The sequence below is a fragment of the Calidris pugnax genome, unplaced genomic scaffold (genome assembly GCF_001431845.1).
Source record: "Calidris pugnax isolate Ruff unplaced genomic scaffold, ASM143184v1 scaffold13, whole genome shotgun sequence".
Taxonomy (NCBI): domain Eukaryota; kingdom Metazoa; phylum Chordata; class Aves; order Charadriiformes; family Scolopacidae; genus Calidris; species Calidris pugnax.
In genome coordinates this window covers 8,547,542-8,571,400 of record NW_015090810.1, presented here as the reverse complement: position 1 = coordinate 8,571,400, position 23,859 = coordinate 8,547,542, and the positions used below count along the sequence as shown (strand labels likewise).

Sequence of the window (23,859 nt, the reverse complement as noted above, 5' to 3'; positions counted from 1 at the left end):
CTCTAGTTTGAATTTCAGTCTGAGAGCAAGAGATTTTACTCTTCCTGTTATTTTTTAATTTAAACTTGAAAAGGAAAATTGGGAGTCAGACAAAGTGCGTTGTTGACCAAGGCACAGACTTCAGAAATTAAAAGCTGGTAGAGAGAGACTTTTTGATTTATTCTGGTCTTGAATTCCTTTTCAGCAATGGTGCTGACTCTCTTAGCACAGTCCTCCTAAAGTAAATCCTGTTAGATCTTGGTACCATGCTTTACCTTTTAATCTACTGGTTTGAAATGGGGCCATCAAAATAGGAAGCTCTTATAAAGAGCTCATAGTCCCAGTACCTTTTCTTTTTCAGTTAATACAACTTTTAAAAGTTACCCAATCAACTCTTTTGCTTTCCTTTGTTTTCAAACATGAACCTTCTCCCAGTAATTCAGATGACATGATTTAAGCTGACATTAGTCACTTGGGATGACTTACAGAGAATTTAGCCATGAAAAAAAAGAGCCATAAATAGGGTCAGGAGTAACTTGCCATTTTATCACATGCGTATATTCACTTTCTTCTTGCCAGGCGCAGGCAAAACACAAAGAAACATTTCAGACGCCCTGGTCCCTCTTTTTTTTTTCTTTGCAAATAGGCATATTTCTAAAATCCAGACTTGAAATTTGGCATGGCCACAACTTTGTGCAAAAAATATCCTTTCTGTTGCCCTTTAAACAAATAACTAATGTTCTCGCTTATTCCTTTCTTCCTTTTTTTTTTTTTCTTCTTCTCAAACAAATCCAGACAGAGAAGCCTGTGACCTCTAAATACCACTTGCTCTCTCCTCCAGGCCTTAGTCCTCCTGTTAGGACTGTAACAATCACGATGCTGCAACAGCACTGAAAGTTCTGAAACACAGGCGGTGGCACCCTCCAGCTTGACACAGGGGCAGAGCAAAACAAAAAGAGGTGATCCTCTCCCTTCAGATTTGCAGCCTAAATACGAGACAGTGATGAAAGATGCCTTTTGGTGGGCCACAGAGTGCATGGAAATTATGAACAAAGTGGTAACCACGATTGCCAGTGCTCGTAGTTTATGAGCAGCTTGACCTTCGCCAGGATTTCTGCAAGCGTTTTAAGGAGGCATTTGAAGGAGAGAAGTCAGGTACCCCTGCAGAGGCTTGCAGGGAGGCTTTTAGCAAAATGGGAAGCAGCATTAAGCCCTTGTGTTCAAATCTTACATATGGATGAGGGGAACGTGTTGGGCTGATGGGAGTTAGTACTTAGCTTCTCCAAGATGAAATGACAGATGATAATTGAGGGGGGAGCAAGCTGTGAGTAGTTCGGAAAATCAGGATAAGCAGCTTATGGTTAATGTAATAGAGAAGGGGGAGCCGCTGACAGCACAGGTGTGCAGCGAGGAGAGACAATTGGCATCCTCTCTGGCTTGCACTGGCATTGGAAAAGTTGGCTTCCATTTGTCAGGGCAGAGGCAAGCCTGCTGTCATATGAGAAGGCCTTGCTGAGAAATTTTAGGCATACCGATGAATGGAGAAGTTGTCCATCAGCAGCATTAAGGTAAAGAACCAATAAGCTGTGCCAGTCTGGCACAGACCAGATGTGGATGCAGATTTGAGGCTGCTGTTGCTGTCTCCAGACTGTTCATCACAGCCAACTCCACCCGAGCTCACTTTTCACAGCCGCTTCCTCTGTTTCTGCTTGGGCTATTTCAGTGCCTCTGGAGACGGTCCAGCAGCCACGTGACTTCCTCCCCAACAAAACATATTCTCCCATTTCAGCTCAGGTTTTTTTTTTTCTCTCACTGACTTCAGAACTAACCCTTGGCATCCACCCTCGCCAATCGATAGGTTCAATATCTGCATGTGAGCACTGTGTCGTACAGATGCTCTGGGATTTAGTCTGCTGCTAGAACTGGACTTCTTGCATTCAAGTAACAAAGGCAATCATAACATGCTGTTCCTTCCATACAAGTTTCTGCATATGCATTCACTGTTGAGGAAGTGTCCTGTTTTTGAAGATGGCAAAGTCACGTATTGTAAAAAAAAACCCCGAAGAAATAGAAATACACTTTAAATAATGCCTATTATCATAGATAATTGCAATCTTACATTGTTTAACTGATCTTCAACTGGTTGAAGTGAAATTATCAATTAGTAGCCTAATCTGTATTTACAGCTGACCCTTGCTTCCAGTATATTCCTCATTGTCAACTCAGAAAAGCTAATGAGCTGCAGCCTTGCTATCTTCTCAGTAAGATGAAGTGATGAGCAAGAAAGCAGGTCCAGGCAAGACTGTGTGTTGTCTTAAGAACTGTTGCAAATTTGCAGTGATTTTATTTTGTGTTTATGAAGGTTTCAAAAAGAAAAACTTCCATATTTTTCTAGAAATATTGAGTACATTTCAATTTTATTTTTTGCCTACCGCAGTTCATAAAACTTGAATATACTGTTTGACAGGTTTGAACTGAAAAGAAAACTGCTATTAAAAAGCATGATGCTGACTGCTAAATATACTGTTTCCTATTAGCAAGGTTATAGTATTGATTTGGAAACAGGAGGAGGACAGACAGGCACCCTTCAAATAGTTCTGTTGCTGTTCCAAGAACTTCAAGAGAAAACACCATCATTCTGATTTTAACAGTTCCTGACATTTTATGAGTAAACAAAAGGAAAATGACATAGTTTTTGTGTCCCATTGTAATTGCAGTTCTTCCAGAAACTCCTAGCTGTAAAAGCTGATGGTGGAACACAGCAGGCATTTTCCCCAATGTGTTTTGCACCTCCCAGCCTCCTCCTAGTACTGCAATGCCCCCAGAATTCTTCAGTAACTGAGACTGGGCTTTTTTAGCAATAAGAAAACAAATGTCTGCTCAACCTAAAGCAGGGGCTTGCAGAAGGGCCCTGGGGAAGGGCTCATCCAGTCTGTAACTCGGCCCAAGATCTGCAGTTGTTGCTGCTGGTTAGAGGAATCGTCTCTAACTTTCCATTCTCACCTCTTTCCAGATGATCCACTGGCACCCACTTGATATCTAGATGAGAGAGAAGGTGTTGGTTGCCTCTTTGGGTCAGTGTAACACATTAATAGCAGAACTCACTCCTGCTGCCAGTGGGACAGGGTGTATTTTATATAGGATACTTACAGGATACAAAACATGTATAAAATGATAACTAGCACAGTAAGACAGTTCCCAGAGTCAAATTCAGGAATGCCACACTCCCTAAAAACTCCACTGACCTGAAATGGTGTTTTAAAAAGCTGTTTTAGCATATATTGCTGAACAGAATGTGAAATATAGATTGTCTTGCTCTTCTCCCCACCCCTGGATACAGTTCCATGTTAGAAAATGTAACATACATTGCTAAATACAGAGAAAAATAGTGCTCTGAAATTAGGACATCACATTCTGTTTACAGTATATAGACTGCAACATTGTGTCTTTTAGATTTTGATTCCTTACAGTAAGAGATGTCTGCCATTCATACTCGTAAACAGTTTGCAAGTACAAATAAAAGTCAGCTGTGGATGGAATATTATGATGGCGGCTTCTCTTCAGGACTTGATGCACTTACATGTAAATAATGCCAGAAAAAAAAATCCAGACATTTGGAGCTTACATATGTCTAATTGTCCAACATGTTGGATAAATATTACTCAAGATTCTTTTCAGTAAGTTATTTCTGTGGAAGATAATGGGTAATCTTACTACATTTGTTATTGCAAAGGCTACCTAACTAAATTTGTTATTACAAGTGCAGAGTAGTGAGCAATTAATGCTTCATTTTGAGTCTTCTTAAATGGAATTAATCAGGCTTGCATTTTCTATATTGAAATTGTTAAAGAGAAGACTGAAAAGCCCCGAGCAGCTGCAGAACTCCGAAAGAATGAAGGGCTGAACTTGCACTGAAGATAAGATACTGCCCCAGCTTTGCTTCCATCTGTGAATACAACATCTGCTTTTGAGGAAGTGAAATGAGAAACTGCATAAATCAATATAAAGATTGTTTCTATTTCCAAGTGTAGTCCAGGGCATAGTATTTGTGAAAGAGCATTGACAGTAGGGTTCCATTGCTGGTAGAGCACAATTTTAAATTCAGCATCATGATTAATGAGGAGGCTAAAGAAAAGATATGCAAGATTATGTCATACTTTAGTATCCTTTCATGATAATTGCTAAGGTAAATGACACACTACTCATCCAAGCACTCACTAACATATCCAGCAATCCTGATACATACATCTATGTATTAATAAGAAAGTGCTTTTTTCCTGACAATTTTAGAATTAATGATTTGAATATTCTTCTTCTTTAGATTACTATAAATAGTCTCCAGAATTTGTGTAATTTCCATTAATCTCAGGCAGTATTCATATACTCACTTCCCATATGAAAACCCAATTGGTGATGCAAAGAAAAGAATAACGGACTTTTTACAATTCAACATGAAAACAATCCACCAAACATGGCCATCAATAGCAAGCATTTTTGGTGTTAATAATTTATTAAATTCTCATTTCCACTGTTTAGTATTTGTGAAGACAATAGGGTTCAATTGGCATGGATCTCTTTCTAGAGTGCACCACATAACTTTCTGCACGTACAAAGTCAAATGGTTCTTCAGCTCTTCTTTCTCAGTACCATCTTGGGCAGAGTGGTTGGCTTTGAGGCGGTGGGCTCATCGGAGGCCAGCCATTCATGCATACAATAAAGGGGAGAGGCCCTACCCCAAGGACTTGAGACAGACTGAGCAAACTTTGTTACAAAAGCTTAGCTTGGAAGGAAAGTATAAGGGAAGAAAAACTACATTTACAATTTTGCATCATGCAATCAAAACAACTTTAAAGGCAAAGCTGTTCCTGGTTGTGTCCAATATTTATTACATATCAAGCATATAAAAAACAACATCACCATGGTTTAAAATGCATTTACTTGTGTGCACACATTACAGTCTCACCCTCCAGGGAACTACTATGTTTTCTTGAAAGTTTATAGCTCACAATTACCAGAGCCCAGTGACTTACATTTTCCTAACTGATTTCCAGGAGGCCAGTTTTGTCTGCTGCCTCTTGATGAGCCACAGCACTCCAGCTCCCTTGTTAGACTGAAGACACATACATAAACAAGTATTTCCAAAGTTGCCCTCATTCCTTGGTGGAAGTGGTGGGATACCGAAAAATGAAATAAAAAGAAAATTCACCAGTCGAATGGCTCATAATCATCCATGATTTTCACATGGCACAGCTGCTCTCTCTGACAGAAAATGGGAGGGCCACGGCTCAAATTCTTCTGGCAAAGTGAATGATCTTTGAAAATTTTGCCAGGCCCTGCTCTGGGAAGCGTGGCACTTGATGCTGAATTTCCATACTGTCTTTAAGGAGCCTGAAGTGATATCCAGGCTTGAGGAGAGATAGGCAGGGAAGTGAAATTCATTTTATCTGGGAACACAAGAAGAGTGAGATGGACATAATGATCACCTATACATATTCCTTTGTATTTGAAATGAAACATTTCTCCTATGAAAACCAATCAGTTAGATCAAACACTTTCCCTCCGAAAAGCTTCCCATATATACCCATGGCTGTAGGCTTCAGCCTGTAGGATTTACTTCCTCCTCTGGCTCAAATGATGGGAATTCATCTTCTGTTTTGTTTCTCTTGCCTGAAAACTAAGCAGTACACACAAGCCTTTGATCAAAACTGAATGCTAAAAACAATTCTACCACTCCCCTTTTGCACGAAATAGTGCTTACTCACAGAAATATTCCTTTTGAAGTTGCTTTGTAGATACCAGAGAAATACACAAGAGTCCGGAGGGCTAAGAGATACTGTACTTGTTGAGCAAAGGCCATATTCTGATGTCACCAGATATGGTATTTCTGAATAGTCTTTTATGCAGGGTTTTATTTCAGGGTTCTGTAAGAGTTCTATTTTTTATTTTTTTTTTTGGATTATAAAGAGAACCTCAGGGATTCCAGAGGGATTTTTGAGAAGGGCAATTATGAGTCCTAAAAACACCAGTGGAAAGAAATACTGATTCACTAAACAATACAGTTAAAGACAGAAGACACATTAACTGTCTGCATTTTCATCCTAATATGCATAAGACAAGAACAAGTATATCATTTCCAGAGTTTTTAAATAGCTACTTATTTAGATCACCAGAAAATGGCCCCATCCCACATAGGATGCAACAACCCAGTGATCCACTAATAAATGAAACTGTTCCAGATAAACTGCGAGCCAACTGACCCTGGAAATTTAGTACCCAAGTTGCGTGACTCGAAAATCTGTTCAAAGCAAGGCATGGCTGCAGGCCTTGACTGTTGTACTTTAGTAACCATAGTAACATGGTCTCTGGAGACCTAATGCTAGTGAATTTTCCTTTATTTCAAGGAAGAGTAATAAGAGAAATGTGGCTTGGAACTTGTTCTCTCTTTCTCTTTTTTTTTTAACCCCCCTCCTTATTTTTACTATGCCATGACCTTGACCAAAATGTCTTTGAAGTATTTACTGGCTGATTTTCTGCTATGGGACCAGAAAAAAATATCAGGATATATAAAGGTTCTTGCCAAAGGAAGTCCTATCTTCCTCAAAATATTTGCCTTCATTCCCAAAGAGAACCTCTTGACTAATAATGTTTCAAAAACTTCTTAATGGAAGGAACTGATAACTTTCATCTCACAGCTACTACGGGCACCAGAATAATGTTGTACTTTCTTTGAACTGACAGATTAATTGTTTTTTGTTTCAGTAGCAGGTGCAGCTTTTCGTGAGTACATAATTGGATGTACATGTTTTTTCAAAAGAACACAGGCCCCTGTCTGGTGCCAAGCTCTTTTTTAATTTTTTTTTCCATTTGGGAAAAAAACCCCACGATTTCATTTTTTAAGTACAATGTAGAAAACTCATGTAAGTGTTTTTAAAAAGCCAAATACAAACAAACAAATGTTCACAATACATACTTAAGTCTGTCTCACATGTTTCAGTTATTATCCTGGATTAGAAATTCCATCTGTCATTGAATCCATATGGTTTACCAAATGGCAGTTTACAACCATGTATTTTTTGCAGATTTGAACTTAGTTGGTTTTTGTTGCAAAACTTTTAATGTCCACGCTAATATCTGTGTGTGTATGTTTCTATGTGTGTGTGTCCCCATATGCTTGTATAAGTATATGCAAATTGCTAAAAATTCGGATAGGATGCAAATGGACTTTGTTCATTAGAACCCACCAGTTGTACACAAAGCAAATAACATCACCACTGAGCCACAGAGCTTGGTTATTCCCATCTCTAAATCCAAGAGCTCTATTTTGGACTTTCCATTTTATTTCTACTGAAAATAATAAAGTGAAATGAGGAGAGCTGCTTTTACTTCTCCGTGCTGTCCTCTCTGTGTTTTGGGCAGACACGTGGCTATGTTAGGGAGTGCAAACTGCACAAGTATGAGGCTAGTCCAAGTCCTCTTTCCCTTTTCCTCCCCCCAGGTTATCAATAACCCAGCCAGATGGCTGCTGTGGTTCTGACACAGCATACCACTGCAGCCTCCTGTTCACTGGGAACGAGAGAATGCCATCACCAAAAATTTTATTTCAGTAACTGGGAATGTTTAAAATCATAAGTGGAGCCATATACTTTGTTGTCCTGTTTATTGCGACACCCAGTAACTCAGAACAAAAAAGCTAGGAATAGTTTTCATTTGTTCTCATGGACTTAAGCTGTCTCTCTCTTCCACTCCGTCTAACAAATCACTAGGATTCTGGCCAGAATAACGTAAAATCTCTATGCAGTGTTACTCTAAAGGGCTTGAGTATAGAGTGGTATATGAAACTTGAGAGATTTATCTGAGAGGTCAGAAGATGTCTTTTCCTACTCAGTTCCTACTCCTACTACTCAGTTCTGGGGTACCAGATCTTTGCTAGCAAACACCCTCCTCTTTTTCCCCAGCTGTGGTAAGTAGGTAAGAAAAGTATTAATCTCAGCCCAACTCTGACTCTATTCAGAGTCCTCTGTGCTACAGATGTCAGATTTCACACTGAACTGCGCTTTAGGGTAATATAGCAAAAACAGAAAAATTTGCAGTCATGGGTTAGACTCGCTGCTTATGAAGTTTTACTCCATGTCCAGTTCATCTCAGTGTGGTTGAAGCAGCAGGTTTCCCAGCTAAAATGAAGTTTAGACAACCAGAATTTGTGCTAATCCTCAATAGCTTCATGTGGCTCCATAAAAGTTGTTGCATCAAAGTGGGTTTTGCTTTCCCTGCCTGCAGGGCAGAGCATCTGATGGCTGTTTGGGGTCATGAAAACCAAGCAATGCTTACTTAAGAGATCTTAACTCAGAAAAGGACACCAGCATTCTGAGAACAAAACAAAAACAAAGTGGGGCAAGTTTGTGATTCTCTTCTTTTACATGCTTCCCTCAAATCCATACTTGTTTCTGTCTTAAACACATGGCTCCTTGAACTTTTCCTCCACTTCTTTCCTCTTGCTCTCTTCCACCTTTCCTTAATACCTCCTCCAACCTCACAGATGTAGTTGCCAGTCCACTGATCTGAACCCATAGAAATGCACATAGTCCCATTTCCTCTTCCCATTTTCATAAAATGCTGCACATGAGCCAGCCCAACTTTGGATTTGTAATAGAAAAAGCTGCCTGTCTTCCACTGTGGGGGAGTAAGCTTTACATCTTAAAGGTAGAAACTGATCTCTTAGGGTAGGTGTCTGGACCTAAGGAGTATGTAACCATATGCTGGATGAAGAAGATTCATTTTTGCATAGGAGTATTTATTTCTTGGTTCATAAAAACAATCCTTGGCAAAGGCAGGTGCTCCCTCTTCTATTACCTACAGGGGCTGAACAAGCCCAGCCTGCCTGCAGGACAACAGAAGGCACATTTTAAGGATATTCAGCATAATACTGTGTGAGATTCTTTGATCATATTCAGATCTTGTGGTCATTATCTAAGCCTTCCCAGATAGGCTTGGTGCATTAATTTGCATAGGTTAAGAACATTTCTTTAATGTTCTTCATTTCTACTTGCCATGGCTGCACGGGCAGGACCAGAAGTCTTTTGGAATGTGCATGGTAACAGCCCCAGACATCCCATGAAGGAGCTCTCTTAAATGTCCTATCTTTGTGGAAATTTTTCAGTCTGTTCAAATTAAGAGGCTTGCCAGATGTTCAAAATGTAATAAAATTCCTAACATCACATCACTGATGGTTTCATTGCTGTAAAGATGAGTCCAAAGAGACAAAGTGCCAAAAATGCTTTCTTGTCTGCGCTTAACACTGGAAATGGGTATGACAGATACCATCTATGGAGGCTCCTCTCAGCACAGTGAAAGGTACAGATGTGAAGATGTAGAAATCTTGACACATCTTCCGGTTGGTGAGGTGCTGGGATGAATTCAGGCATAATTTAGAGCAGAAAATAGCACGAGTCCAGCAATTCCTTGTGCTTGAGACTCAACAGGGATAACTAGTCTTCAACACAAGCCCAACTAGGCAGAGATAATGCTTATTCTGGAAAGGATCTGTATCTATGGAGCTGATCTGGTGTTGAACATGGTTTGCCCTTGACTATTCTTAGCAATAATTCATGGTTAGCATTGACTTGATTGAACCAGTTGCTGCTACAGCTCTTTCCAAACATAGGTGACCCATTGCAGTCTTTCCACTCGATTTCTCCAGTCACCATTTCACAGGTTCTTTGAGATGCAGAGCCCCTGGTTACATATGGTCCCCTTGGGCCATGTTTCCAAAGGTGCTCCACATTTATAATTGGGGCCAAATAGTCTGAGGAGGTTGGCCTATTGTGCACTGAACTCTTGAAACTCTGCCCACCATTGTCACAGTGGGAACAGGCTTCGAGCAGTCTTGGAAATCTGGTCCTTATTTAGGAACCGAAAAGAGAACCAAGCTCACAAAAATATGTCAGTGTATCTGGTTACTGAGCAATTGAAAATCTGCCCTCATTGTGCTTCAGGATTAACTTGGGATTAATAGGCACATCACTACAACAGTCAGTTGAGAGAAAGGTGAGGGAAGGATAATAATAATATAGCAGTATTTCATCAGCAGCTATTTGAACTATAATCTCAAAAGACCTCAAAACCATCACATGAAAGGATCATCTAAACTACCTTGGAATGCAAGCCTGCTGGAGTGAAGATACATTACTGAATCTTTATCAAGGGAAGAGAGGCAAAATTAGTCCGTCTGCACGCAGCTTGATGGATCTTAGTGTTTATGTTATGCATTTTATTTAATCCTTACTTTTATTTTTGGACTTCTCTGGTTGCTTTCCTTGCATCACAGAGTCTATGAGAATTAATTTAGATTTTTTCTAGACTAAACATTGGTCTATATCAATGAAGTATTTATTGCCTACTTTTTGTATTCATTGCATTTATGTAATTATGCTATGTATGTATTTTTATAGAAGCTTAAGAAAATAGCTATACTTTAAAATATATGTCCAGTTTTAAAGTCACAGCTACAACTGCACATTTATTTAATTTTCTTGTTGGGTCATTATATTATCTATATGTATCGATGCATATACATACAAAGCAATTTTTATAGAATGTAATGTATTAAAAGCAAAAAGAAGTAGTTAACACTTGTTATTAAATGTTTAATTATATGAATTAATGACAAAACAAAATTCAAAGTGATAATAAACTAGTCATATAATATGGTAGTTACACTGTAATTAGCTATTCTAACTTTTTTTAAAAATGAGAAAAGCATGTTCCAGACTGTTATTCATTTTTCATTTTAGGAAAAAAAGTCTTCTGCAAAAATGTGATGTCCAACTTTTTTGCAGTGATTTTTTCATATCTAGAATATCCTTAAAATTATACATTGTATACCCATTTTGCTCTTTACTTTGTGATTATATTTTTAATTATTTTCTTTTCCCTTCTCTAGTCACTGAATGGTTTTGCATTGGTGGTGAGTGCAGATGGGATGATATTTTATGCCTCATCGACGATTGTGGACTATCTAGGGTTTCATCAGGTAAATATATTAACAAATATTTAGAATACTTAGTCCCTGTCATTGTAATTACCTTCTTGTAGTCTCCCCCTAACTGGCTTTGTTAAATGCAGCACTTTGTGTTGTTTTGCCTTATCCTTCTACGGCTGATTAGACATACACTATTACTGAAATTAAGCTACTTCACTATGCCATTTCATATTAATCATCTTTTTTTTTTCTGATCTGACATTTGAAAAGTTTTTTTTAACAGAAACTTCATCCATTATAAAAATAATAAACTAATAGTTTCGTTTCAACTTCAGTGTAAGAAGCTGTTATTCTTGACTGGTTGCTTCTGTATAATAAATATATTGTAAAGTCACAGAATAACAGAACCATGTAGTTGGAAAGGACCTCTGGAGGTCACCTAGTCCATCTCAAAGCAGACCCAGTTAGAAGAGGTTGATCTGGGACCCATCTAGTCAAATTTAGAATTTCTATGACCCCTCTGAAAGATGTGTTCCAGTGTTTAACCACCTTGACTAATTTTTTGTTGCTTATATCAAGTCCCATTTTCCCATGTTGCAACTTGTGTCTGTTGCTCCTTGTCCTCCCATTTTGTTCTTCTGAGTTAGGCTTTGTCTTCTCTACACCCGCTCATTCGGTTGACATAGACAGCAGTTAAGTTCTACCTGAAATTTTCTCTTCTTAAGGCAGAAAAACCCCTGTTATTCTCTCCTCATATCTCATGCAGTCCAGCCCTCTTGAGTGTCTTGGTAGCACTCTCTTGGGCTGATATCTTTCTTTCCTGGGGTACCCAAAATTAGAGACAACTTGCCTTTGTTGAACTTCCTGAGGTTCCTGTCACTCCACTTCTAGCCTGTCAAGGTCTGAGTAGCTGTTCTACTCTCCCCAGTTGGTACCCTCCGAAACCTGCTGAGAGCGCGCTCTATTCCACCATTCACTAATCAAGAAATTAAACAGGGTTGGTCCCCACATTGCTCCCTGGGGGATGCCACTAGTCACTGGCTGCCCGTTGGACTTTTCTATGACTCATGTTTGCGTATGCATAAAAGACTTCAGAATAAAAAAATTCATCTTAGGATATGAAGTCAAAAAGCAGATGTGAAAAACAGAGGCCTCTGAAATAACTTTCCTCAATCAATCTTTGCTCTGAAGGTATCTTACACCGGTCATTATTTTAAGGAAAGTATCAACCTAAAGATAAGTGCCTGCCCCACTACACTTGCAAATTAAACATTTCTTGTTGTAATTGTTTCAGACTGATGTAATGCACCAAAACATATACGATTACATTCATGTGGATGATCGCCAGGATTTCTGTAGACAACTGCACTGGGCCATGAATCCTCCCCAGATGTTGTCTGGACAGCAACTACAGACAGAAACAGGTGGGATTGTATATGTTGATTGGAAACATAGGCACCACTGAATAAAGTTAAAGTTAGATTTGCACTCCACCTACGCCCATGCCTGTTCCACATCAAGTCTTCACTGGAGAGCTGCATAGTGGCCATTTATAACGTTTTCATCCCATAGATGACAATTTTTCCCAATCCTTGGCATGTGTAAGGTAGTGTGCAATACTGAGGCTAGAAAGTTGATGTTTCCTATATTACACCTACGGATATTCTTATCCATGCAGAATGAACAACATTGTTGTTCATGCTACCAACCTTTTGTTCCTACCTATCGGGACATTAGTTTTTTCTATCATTAATGCAAAAACCCCCACACAAAACAGCATCACAGCAGCCACGTCACTTTTTGCCGTTTATTTTCCCATGCAAGGTTATACAGATGGGAGTTTTCAGAAGAACAAGTAGGTTTAGCAATGTATTTTTTTCTCTGAGGCTGTGAATTCTTAAGGTTTCTCCCACATGAGGTGTTAAGCTGAAATCACGACTACAGAAAATACAATGGGGTTGAAATGTTAAATTTTATAAAGAATTATTGATCACAGCAAAAACGTATGCATTTCACCAGAAAGTGAGGAAGTATCTGAGGAAAGAAATTGAGGAAGCACAGTCTCCAGAAGGGTGGGGAGAAACTTGGAAGCAATCCTTCAGCAGCCTTTACAAAGTCCTCAGGAACACAGTCACGAAACTTTGGCAGAATTTCTTGCAGTTTCTGTGTTTTGCAAGAGTCTTAGAGATATCTGAGAAAATTTACAAGATTTTGTAGGAAGTACACAGAAAACTATACAATGTGTATGAATATTTCAAACTACTAAAAGTTATAAGCATTTGGAATTTTTGTCCTACTACATACAGTGGAGAATTTAAGTTCCTGAGTTCATACTTCTGCACAAATACTTGGGTCTTTTGGGAAGTAAGTTATGTCAAAAGCTATGCACTTGTAGTCCAAAACTGGAAAATGCTTCATTAAAAATCAAGGAGGCAACAGCTGAACTTTAGCTAATCAGCCAGTGTTCATTTGTTTGATTGTTTTTTTTTTCCTTTGCATTAGCATTTTTCCTTATTTTTTTCCTTTTTCTAATGTATCTTCTGTGATATCTGAACTCAAAACCAGCAACATCTGTTACCCTGCTTTGCATCATTAAAAATCACAAAAACTCAGGAAATAAAAAAGTCAAAGTTTCTGAATAAACTCACCTGAATCCCATTGTAGAGCTTTTCTTTTTTCTTTTGGTAGAGCATGTGCAGATGTATCTATACATGACACAATTTAATATTTGCCCTTCCATAAAGTAGTTTTTAGCGATTTCCGTAACAGCTTCTTCAATTGGCTACAGAACATTTTCATTCTTTCTTAGTGTGATCTGATATATATATTGCTTCCACTGTTGTTCCTAGGAGAAGAGTATATTCTCAGTAAATTGTTTAAAGCACAGGAAAATGACAGCACGACAGCAGATTATTCTTCCTTCTTAACTCGTTGTTTCATCTGTCGAGTTCGCTGCTTGTTGGACAGTACTTCTGGCTTCCTTGTAAGTATAATTTCACTTAGAGAACTGTAGCCATGACATACTAGATTTTAATTACTTCACATGAAAAATATTTCAACATAAATATTGTGGACGTCCATGGACAGGATACACTTTTCATTTGATGTGCACTAACAAGAAACACCTAAGGACATTTATTAATATGTATAATATTAATAAATATGTATAAAAATAGTATGTATAAAGAGTGATGGTAGAAAAGAAGGCTGTAATATTTGAAACTGAAAGAATCTATGAGCATCTATGTTTTAAGCTCTTTTGGACAACATCTGTCCTTGGTTTTGTACTAGGCCTAGCACAAGGGTGGCAAACCTGAGTTTCAGTGACTAACATTTAAGCACAAAGTATTTGCTTTATGGAACAGAAATAATAATTATTTGTTTTCCCCTTTTGTAAAGGGTCCTTTAATAATAAAAACCAGAATTAGAAAGTCTCCCACACGCTTCTCAAATTTCCTTACTAGGAGAGGTTCATTTCTAGAAATTGCTTCCCCATTTGCTTAGTACAGACCAATACAGTTTCTCCATACGACAAAATACCACGCGTGTGAAGAAAATGAGAGGATCAGCATGAGACAGGGAAATGCAACTTCTGTCTCAGATGCTCATTTGCTGGAAGACTATGGGTCTGAACAGCCGTATCAGTTAGTCATTTCTGCATCCCTGTTTTAATCTTCTAGCTCTGGAAAATGCCCAACTCAAATGGACCGATTTTTCTCTGGTCATTTTGTGGTAGGTAATCTTTTCAGCAAGAGGCAGCAGCTTGCTATTAACTTGATCTCTGCCTTCTGATTATATGGAGATTTGAGGCAGGGATGGATGGTTCCTTCCAAGCTACATACTTTGAATCTGGCTGTCTTGAGTATATCTTTTCCCTTGGCGTCTGCCTGCACAGCCCTTGGCTTGTGCCAATCCATACACTTCCTACAGAAAGAGCAGGGCAAGAGGAAAGAAACTCAGGAACCATCTCACTGGCAAGAACAGAACATGGAAAAATAATAGTTCCAGCTTCAGAGTAAGGCATATAGGAAATAGCTGCACCACCATACGCTGCCTGTCTCAGCAAACAGAACATAACGCAGAACTTCTGCTTTAACTACACAGGAGAGAAAAAACCAAAAAACAGCCTCAAATGTCTCATTTTACTGTGTGTAGTACCTCCACTCCCATGCCTCTGAAATGGCATGGTTTAGATTATATGAAGATAATGAAATTCCTATGGTTTTTTCCCTATTTTAAAACTGATTTTTTTGTGTGTGAAACAACATGGTCCTAGGTTGCATTTGCATTTTTGATGTTTATACACTAAATGCTTAAGATAATTATATTGTTTTTTTTGTATAACAGACAATGCAGTTCCAAGGCAAACTAAAGTTTCTTTTTGGACAAAGGAAGAAGTCCTCATCAGGAACAGTATTGCCACCTCAGCTGTCCTTATTCTGCATAGTGGTACCACTTCTGCTGCCTTCCATGACAGAGATGAAGATGAAAAACCTGCTTGTGAAAGCAAAACACAAAGCTGATGATGCAGCAGCAGTGAATGCAAAGTATTTTCAAATTAATCTTTTATCAGTTAGTAAAGTATGCTATGGGCTTTATGTTTATTAAGTGTGTAAAAATTAGGCTAAATAACGCTCCATTTTAAAAATCTTTCTTAGAAAAGTGAATAATTTATCTGGATTTAATGATATAATACATCATAACTATGATAATATAACACAACATAACATAATATATAGTACTTTTATATATAATACTTATTAAATATTATATTATATTATATTTCATTTTACAGAAAAACTGGAAAGTTAGGATATCTTCCTAACCTTCACAAGTTACCAACACAATAAGTCACTCTACTAGTTGTAAAAGTGGAAAAGCAAAAGTATTTTTACTGAGAGTTTTCAAATTTCAGCATCTTCAGGTAGCACAGTTATTTGGACTAGGGCATTTTGGTGGCAAATGAAGGAAAAGAAAAACTTTAGAAAGCTGAATGTGCATGTGCGTGGGTGTTCATATAGAGTCAAATGAGATGTATTTGGTGTATGTATTTATCTTACAACAGAAGGCTTATGAACACAAAAGTCTTCGATTGCACTAAATGGCCTGGAGCTGATCACTCCGTAGCAATCACAGAAGATCAGGACAGATTGTGTTCAGACTCATTTCTTTCCTAACACTTATTTTTATTACTCTTTCATGATTGGACTGTAGTTGATGTTTGGGGCTAGGACTATGTTTTCCCTTATTTGGTTAAATATAACCTTGCAACAATGAGGTCTGTCGGTGTGAAGCAAAGTGCTCGTCAGTGTGACTGACAGCAGAATTTGGCTCTTAATTAGAATATGTTTGTGTATGTGTGGATTTACTATCCAGACATGTAATGTGGTTCTAGCACATACATCCTTTTGACAAGAATGAAATTACTGGAAGGCTGATATAATGGACTACGCGGGCTTTTGGAACGGAGTTGGAAAGTCATTTCCCCTTGCTAGTTTTTAGTGGCCTGAGATTAATTGATGATCAGACTTCAGCTTCTAGAAAAGAGGTGCTTTACTTGAGTTTTATTAACTGACTGGACAGCGGCCAAGGATTTGACAAGAATTAAGCATGCATTTAACTTCAGCGTTTCCTTTGGTTCAGGCCTGAAGCATGCTGCCCAGGGATGGCGGGCAAATTTATATAGTCATTTCTTTTCTGAGGGTCTTAATAAAAGGAAAAATTTGTAAAGCAGTGTTACAGACTTTGCACCCTTTCCAAGCCCTAATGTACATTTGGAACTAAAGACTGGAAGAAATTAATTCAAATCATATGATGATTGTTGGAAATTGAAGTCATGCTAACCCTGAAGTGCATTGCGGGTCGGTGTGATGTATGTACCCTGAATGTACCTTGAACAGGGACAGCAGACTATACACAGTGTTTGTCTCAATTCAAGCTGAAACTTATTATTCCAAATATATATTTGTCATGAGCAGAATATTCCTAAACATAAATATTCCTCTTAATTGAATGCAGAATTCCAGTCATACACTAGTTTGACCAAATTAACGATGCAGGAAACATAGATAATTATTTAGTGTTGGTTACTATATATTTAAACCATAAGTCTTGGTTAATGGTCAACAGTTTGAAGATCACATCATTCAGAGTTTGTCACTTTACTGTGTTGTCATTCACTAACAAGGAATTTTCTGTCCTCTACAGCTCCAGTTCCAAAGGTAATTCCAGTCTGTGTGAAGCGGCAGAATTATATGGAAGAAACAGTCATCATGAAGGTGCAACTTTCACTAATGTGTTACAGATTGCTGAAAACCAAATCAAAGGTGTGTCTGCTAAGTACTGCTGGATTATATACAATTTATGGAGAAAGAATCTTGTCTTTTCTCATGTTAGGTTTTCCAGATTTTGGTCCAATGATCTCTTTTTTCTTTTCTCTAAAACCACTTCTGTAAAAAAATGCAAAAAAAAAACCCCTGACCACCTCAAAAGTACTGCATTAGTCTGCTATTTTGGAGTGGGCAGAAATATTGTGATGCTGAGTTTACAGATATATAAACAATCAGAGTAAATAAGAATACTCAAAGTATGCTTTCCTAAATATGGCAGCACTGAATTTAAAAAAATTATGTGAAATTCTTAATAATAAATGACTGTATCTATCCCTCTCTGAGGAAAACTGGAAAATATTTTACAAATGCTAGTTCTTCCCAAAGATCAGAAAACAGAGGAAAATTAGAATATATTGTCTTTAAAAATCATTAGTTGCTTTTCCACTGTTTGCTGTGGCAGTACTATGAGAGTCTATGCTGTATTGCAGATTTTAAAATGGATAAAATTTTGATGGTGAGTTTACCCCAATGGGCAACTTCTTCTTGAACAGAGTTGTACTCAGTCTTCTGTCACACCTGCTGGAAACCTTTAACTTCTTTAAAACTGTTCCTCTGTCATAGCCCCATTTTTCATGAACATTTTCTTGGTAGTATAGTACTATTACTGAGAGGAAAAAATTATAATGAACTAATAATACTGAAAAATCCTTGGTTACAGTTTAAGTATCTCATTAGGCTTTTCAAATTTTGTTTTTTGAATGTAATTTGCCTAGTTTTGTGACATACTTTAGCTTGTACTTTCCTATGCTGATGATTCCAGGGCAGCAAATAAACCTGTGAACATGCACCTGTACTTCAGGTAAGAAAAAATAATAAATACTGCTTGTATTAAAATAGATTTTCTTTTAAATTGTACAGCAAAGAATAATGGAGAAAATGGCATTTCTCTGGTCAAAGTACAAACAAATGAAGATCACTGGGTCTGGGTTCAAGCTAACACTCAACTTCTGTATCGAAGTGGTTGTTCAGAGTATGTTCTTGCCCAGCAGCAAATGTTAAAGTAAGTATATTTTTCAATACTAAAAAAAATTTCTATATTTCAGAAAAAGGGATGTGTTTTTTATGTATGAGATCTTTAAAAGGACTGTAGTGACCCAAGAGAAAAGCTGAATTAAAAGGATTTAATTTACTTACAAAACGTAAATCCATTTTTGTCTTGGATCATATGAAATGGCTGTTATAATCCTAAACAGTATTTATTTCTTAAGTCTGAAGTTGAGTGCACTTACATACCAAAACAGAATATTTCAAAACCAAAATTCTTGATTATTAATATGTTTTGACTTTCTTGCACGAAAATGTATTTTGGGGGTTCATTTTACTTTGCAGCTGAAACTCTTCATTGGTTTAGCATTCTGGTTTTTCTATTTTTTTAACATTTGAGTATGTTAAGCTTTGTTTCTTTTTTCTTTATGGGTGACTGTTGAGCTCATGTTTTCAGTTGTGGATATTCAACATAATCTAAACTGGGATGTTCATATGCATTGTATGTTTGTAGGCAGATATATCTAGTTGGCTGTAGTCTCAGCCTTAGAGTGGAAGCTAATCTCACAGATTTGCATTCAAAGAGGACCTCTGGGCTGGGTTTTAGCCTTTCCTCTCAAATAGGCTTTTCGTCTTTCCCCCGTGGGATTGTCTGTTTTAGTTCCTGTAGGCCTTGTTGAGGTATCTCTTCAAGCTGGTCTGAGGGAAGAGATAAGAGAGTGGACTGAATGAGCAGGGCCCAGGAGGTGTACAGAGACGCCATCTGGCCAGTGGAAAAAATGTGGCTGTTATCACTGTTTTTTATCTTTAGGGTGCCTCGCAGGTGGAAGAAATAAATGAAAAAGTCTTTGAACTTCTGGAGTAGATATCCCTTGCAGGCAGTGTATCTCGCATGATCCACATGAATAGCAGAGGAGCTCCCACCTGCGGGTGGTGGAACTCTTCATATTTGCTGGGACAGCACAACATCATTTTGCTGTGTGAGGGAATGAACTTCTATCAAGAAGCAGATTAAAAGGGCCTGTTTCTTGCATTCAAGTCTTCTTCCAAATTGTTTTTTGTGCAATTAAGTGTGCTCTTTGATGTTTATTTAGTTACATTTTTACCTTCTGAGTGGCTAAAATCCTTCCTTTGTGCTTGATAGTTCCTGCAGACCAAAGTATTACAAGAGTTACCCTGGGAGTTTATATTCAGTTCTCTCATCCTGCCTGCAATAGACTTCATCTTTACTACGATTTTTTTTTGCTAAAATGTATGCTGTCTTCCTGGAAACATACATTCTTTTGGAGAATTTTCACTAGATACTATTTCACTGTAAAATTCTTAATTTGGGAGTCTAAGCTTTTGTGACTATTGCACTTTGTTCAGTCCCTTGCTTCCCAATTACACATTTCTTGAGAAGCTAGTTCTACAGCAAACTTACAGCCTACCTTTTGCATCTCAAGACTATAAATAATAACAATAAATATTTATCAGAGGACTAAAAATATTTAATACCTCCTGGAAAAAAAAAGAGAGAAAATCTTCTCCTTTCTTGGTGTCCTTTATTTGAGTGGGACATTCTCTCTTTGAAACACCATGGACTCCCTCTACTGGAAAAATCCTATACTTGCACATTGATTCCACACCCAAGGAAAAGTTCTTAATAGTGAGCTAAGAAAAAGTCTTCTGAAACCCTTACTAGCTCTCCAGGTGTTCATGCTCAGTTTCTTATTGAGATGCCCACATCTTGTTTGGGGCAGAAGAAGGGGCGGTGGGTTCATAGCACTGTTCCTGCCTGGGCAGTAACCAGCATGTTACTGAATTCCAGACAATACTGAACCTGAGGATTTGGACCCCAAGTTTTGAAAACTGCTGCGTCGGGCACAGAAATGATCAGGCAGCTTTCTCTGCCAGAGCTCCTCACTACCATTGAGTACTTCAGCTGGAGGTCATGGAAAATTAATTCACTGGCCATCTTAAAAAATGAAAGACGGCATATATTAACTTAGACATGCAAAAACAAATTTATGCCCAACATGAATGTCTGTGACTATTCTATATAATTATATTTATATATATATAATTATATATATATATAATATATTATATTCTATATAATTTGGTCATTGTATTTCCTCTCAGCTAACTCTGCATCCTCAAAATATAAGACACCCTTGGTTCTCCCTCAAATCACTTTGATCAGAAAGTTCTTATGTATCCAAGTAACTCCTTGTCAACAAAATACATCTCATTTAAGGTATACTTTGCATTTTATCTCTAGATTTTTCTGCACACAGATTTTATTTAGATATATTTTAAAGGAAGAACAAAAGTGTAATGTAGTTACCATACTGTACTACAGTATTTAAGGTCTCTGTGAACTGTGTCCCTGAAATGGAAGAGTAAATGCATGTTAGAATTTAAATGAAACAGTGCCACAGAAAGGGAGCTGTGCACACACATTGATGCCCAGATGCTTGTATACTTCTTTTCTTTCAAAGAAATGCAAATGGTATATGGACAAGAGTGCGAGAGTCCCATATTAAGGTAAAGACAAAGTATTGCTTATAATGTATGTCAAGCCTCTCCATTTGTGTCCCAGAAAACATCCATTTAGAAACCTCTGATTGACTTATTTTTTTCTACTGTTATTGAAAGGGAAGAAGATGATCAACTGAAGATACCAAGCGGTTTTGCCAGTTTGAAAGGAAACCTGGAGGGACTTTCCTATAACAGTGCCATTGAAACCCTGGGCCAGTGGAAGCATCTTAACTGGACAGCAGTAAAAAATGAACAGGATAACGTAAAAGTGAAGTTTGAACCTCATACAAATGGTGAGTGTTTTATGCAAGAGGAACCTCTCAGTTCTAACACATCTGTTTTAGGTGTTCAGAACAACTGCACCACAACCAGTAGCTGGACTTTAAGAAACTCAAGCTCTTGTTCAATGAGCCAGCGAATGAACACATGTTCAAACAGGAGAGCTGGACCATTCTACAACAGAGACCAAAGTTTCTTAAATTTAGCATCAACTTGCCCTTCCCATTGGGGGAGTGCAGAAAGCTGCCAGTCTTACTCCAGCGTGCAACAGCGTTGTGCAGAGAACTATGCGACGGACCATCTGAAACTGCAGAGACCCTTAATATCCTCAGAGTCTCTCTATGAGGCAGCCTTTCCCTTAGAGATGCCTGTCAAAACGGAATATGATTCCGATTCCGAAAACATTGCCGATAACTACCTGACGTCGCAAAACCGAGCCTGGCTGGATGAGAACGGCTCGGTGCGAAGGCAGGTGTTTAGCTACCCCAATAGAGTGCACCTCAAAACAGAACCGGACCTCTGTGAGCCAGCCTCACCTTGCCAGAAGCCACGGCACTGCCTTTACACGCCGCATAATTGGCAATGCATCGTAGCAAATCACCCCAACAACCTAGCCCTGAACAGATCTTGCAAGGGTTCGCGTAGCAAGGAGGTGGCCCCATTTTGCCCTCAGAACTCCTCCGGGTGTTTGGAAAGCGTGCCTGACCTGCCGCACACGGCGTGCTACGGCCACTTCTACAGCCCCAGCCCAGGGGAGGAGAAAGAGCAGAGTAACGAGGTTTTTAAAATGTCATGTGAATTTAAAAACCCCTGCTTGGTTCAAGCAATCAAGCGTGAGCCCCTGGATTCTCCACCATTGTCCAGCAGTGGACAGAACAGAGTACACGTGAGCTTCCCTGAAAATACATTAGCAGGTCCTGTGCCTCATAAAACCACTGAATGTACATTTTTACAGTAGATTTAATAACATTTGGAATATTTATAATGTTAAAAGCAAGAAGTTGTAGATTCTCTCCCAGTTGGGTTAAAGGAGTTACTAAAATTAAAAGTCAGTGGAAAGATTTTGAGTGTGTGTCTGTGCACCTGTGTGTGAGAAAAATCAGACACAGATGCACACACCCTTCACCCCCCATGCCCCTCACTGCCCCCTGCTCTTAGGGATCTTTGGAAAGAAAGAAAGAAAAAACTTCAGGCACAGAAAAATGATCATTACTCACTGCACAGATATACCTGCTAATTTGTCTTTATCATCTTTCCTCTCTTGTCTACAGTTCATTACCAAGGTCTAGCTGTTTCTATTTCCTGCCTTTGTTCTGTTTGTTTTTCTCAAACTGATGTGATGCCTCTGTGCAAAGAGAAAATGTTTATGGTCCTCATTGTGGGCAGTTTACCTTACGAGTTTTTGCATTTTTGGTTTTTTTGCTGCTCTAATAGGAAGCATCAGCTATTCCTTCATCTCAACATAAACAAATGGCAACTGGCAAGGGCTTTCCAACACAACTTCTTAATTTAAAAACATAGCATTAATTAAAGCAAATGACTTCCACAAAATGCATTAGAAATTCTTTCACTTCAAACTGAAGTTCTTCACAAGTTTTCTTGATAATCCTTATGTTTTAGTTCACATGTTTTTCCATTTTAAAGCCATCAGCCTTTCATGTTGCTGTTTGAAAAACTGAAAAATGGGATGTTATACACTTCCATAATGAGTGACAAAGTGCTGTTGAATGTCCATGACAGGAAAATATTTCTCCAATTATTTTCCTTGCTGTTACTTGTAGCATCAACAAGGGAAATGCACTTTTTAATTTGATGGTATCTCATTGACTGCTAGAAGCTTGTTAAACATGACATCAAAACCAAGTCCCACACTAAGATTAGATGTGTTGTTTTCAAAAGCATCCTAGTTTCATTCTCAAAAGAAAAGCTTAATCTCACCGAGAGCTAACTGGAGGATGCATACCTTTCAAAAGCGCTCTGGTGCACTTTGGCACTTTTGAAAACAGATTCATATGCTTTCCTTTTAACCCAGACAGTAAAGTATTTTCACACAAAAAATAATCTACAACTTCTGTTTTGGTTTATGTTGTTGTTGTAGTTTGACTCCTGCACTAACTTTTATTTGAAAATTGCACTATTTCAACTTTATATCAACTTCACCTATATAAAAACCACATCATTTAAAAAAAGCATAGATGTATATGTGCTTTCTGAAAGAAGCCCTATAATGAATGTTTTCTTTTTCAAAATGTTATAGATAAATATAAAGTCTTCATTTCTATATCTACTAGCCACTAAGGGCATGGCTTTACATGTCAGCAAAGTGGCATGAACTTCTCATGAATGCTATAAGTAAGAAGGATAAATGTAGTTTCCAGGTAGGGGAATGGTTCTGCACCTGGGAGGCTGCCATTCTCCAGGACTGTCTGTCTTCTCCAATAGAAATTACTTCCTGTAGGTTAGAGTTGGCAGATGTAAAGATAGATATACTCTGCATGTCACGTAAGTGCTTGTGAACAATGGTTTGATCCGAAATGCTGCACTTTACACTTAAATGGTTGAGATAACACAAGTCCTTTTTGATGACTGTCCTGCAGAAGGCAGTATTCCCAGCAGAAAGGCAAGAGTGGACAGTAAAGAAGTGCAATAATGTCTTACTGTAGCTCAAGCTGAATCTGCCAGAGTCCAGCTGACCATACCCAAGCTATGAGAACATCTCTCTTT

At 38.2% G+C, this 23,859-nt stretch overlaps 1 protein-coding gene across 1 annotated transcript in view; it reads left to right on the top strand.

The window, feature by feature from the left end:
- AHRR (aryl-hydrocarbon receptor repressor) overlaps positions 1–23,350 on the top strand; it is an 87,495-nt gene extending 64,145 nt beyond the window's left edge. The window contains exons 5-11 of the mRNA XM_014938426.1: positions 10,919–11,008; positions 12,252–12,381; positions 13,807–13,940; positions 15,305–15,504; positions 17,165–17,283; positions 18,208–18,349; positions 20,974–23,350. Of these exons, the coding sequence (XP_014793912.1) occupies positions 10,919–11,008; positions 12,252–12,381; positions 13,807–13,940; positions 15,305–15,504; positions 17,165–17,283; positions 18,208–18,349; positions 20,974–22,093 (1,935 nt within the window). The 3' untranslated portion in view covers positions 22,094–23,350. The remainder of the gene's footprint in view (positions 1–10,918; positions 11,009–12,251; positions 12,382–13,806; positions 13,941–15,304; positions 15,505–17,164; positions 17,284–18,207; positions 18,350–20,973) is intronic.
- Positions 23,351–23,859: the final 509 nt, after the last annotated feature.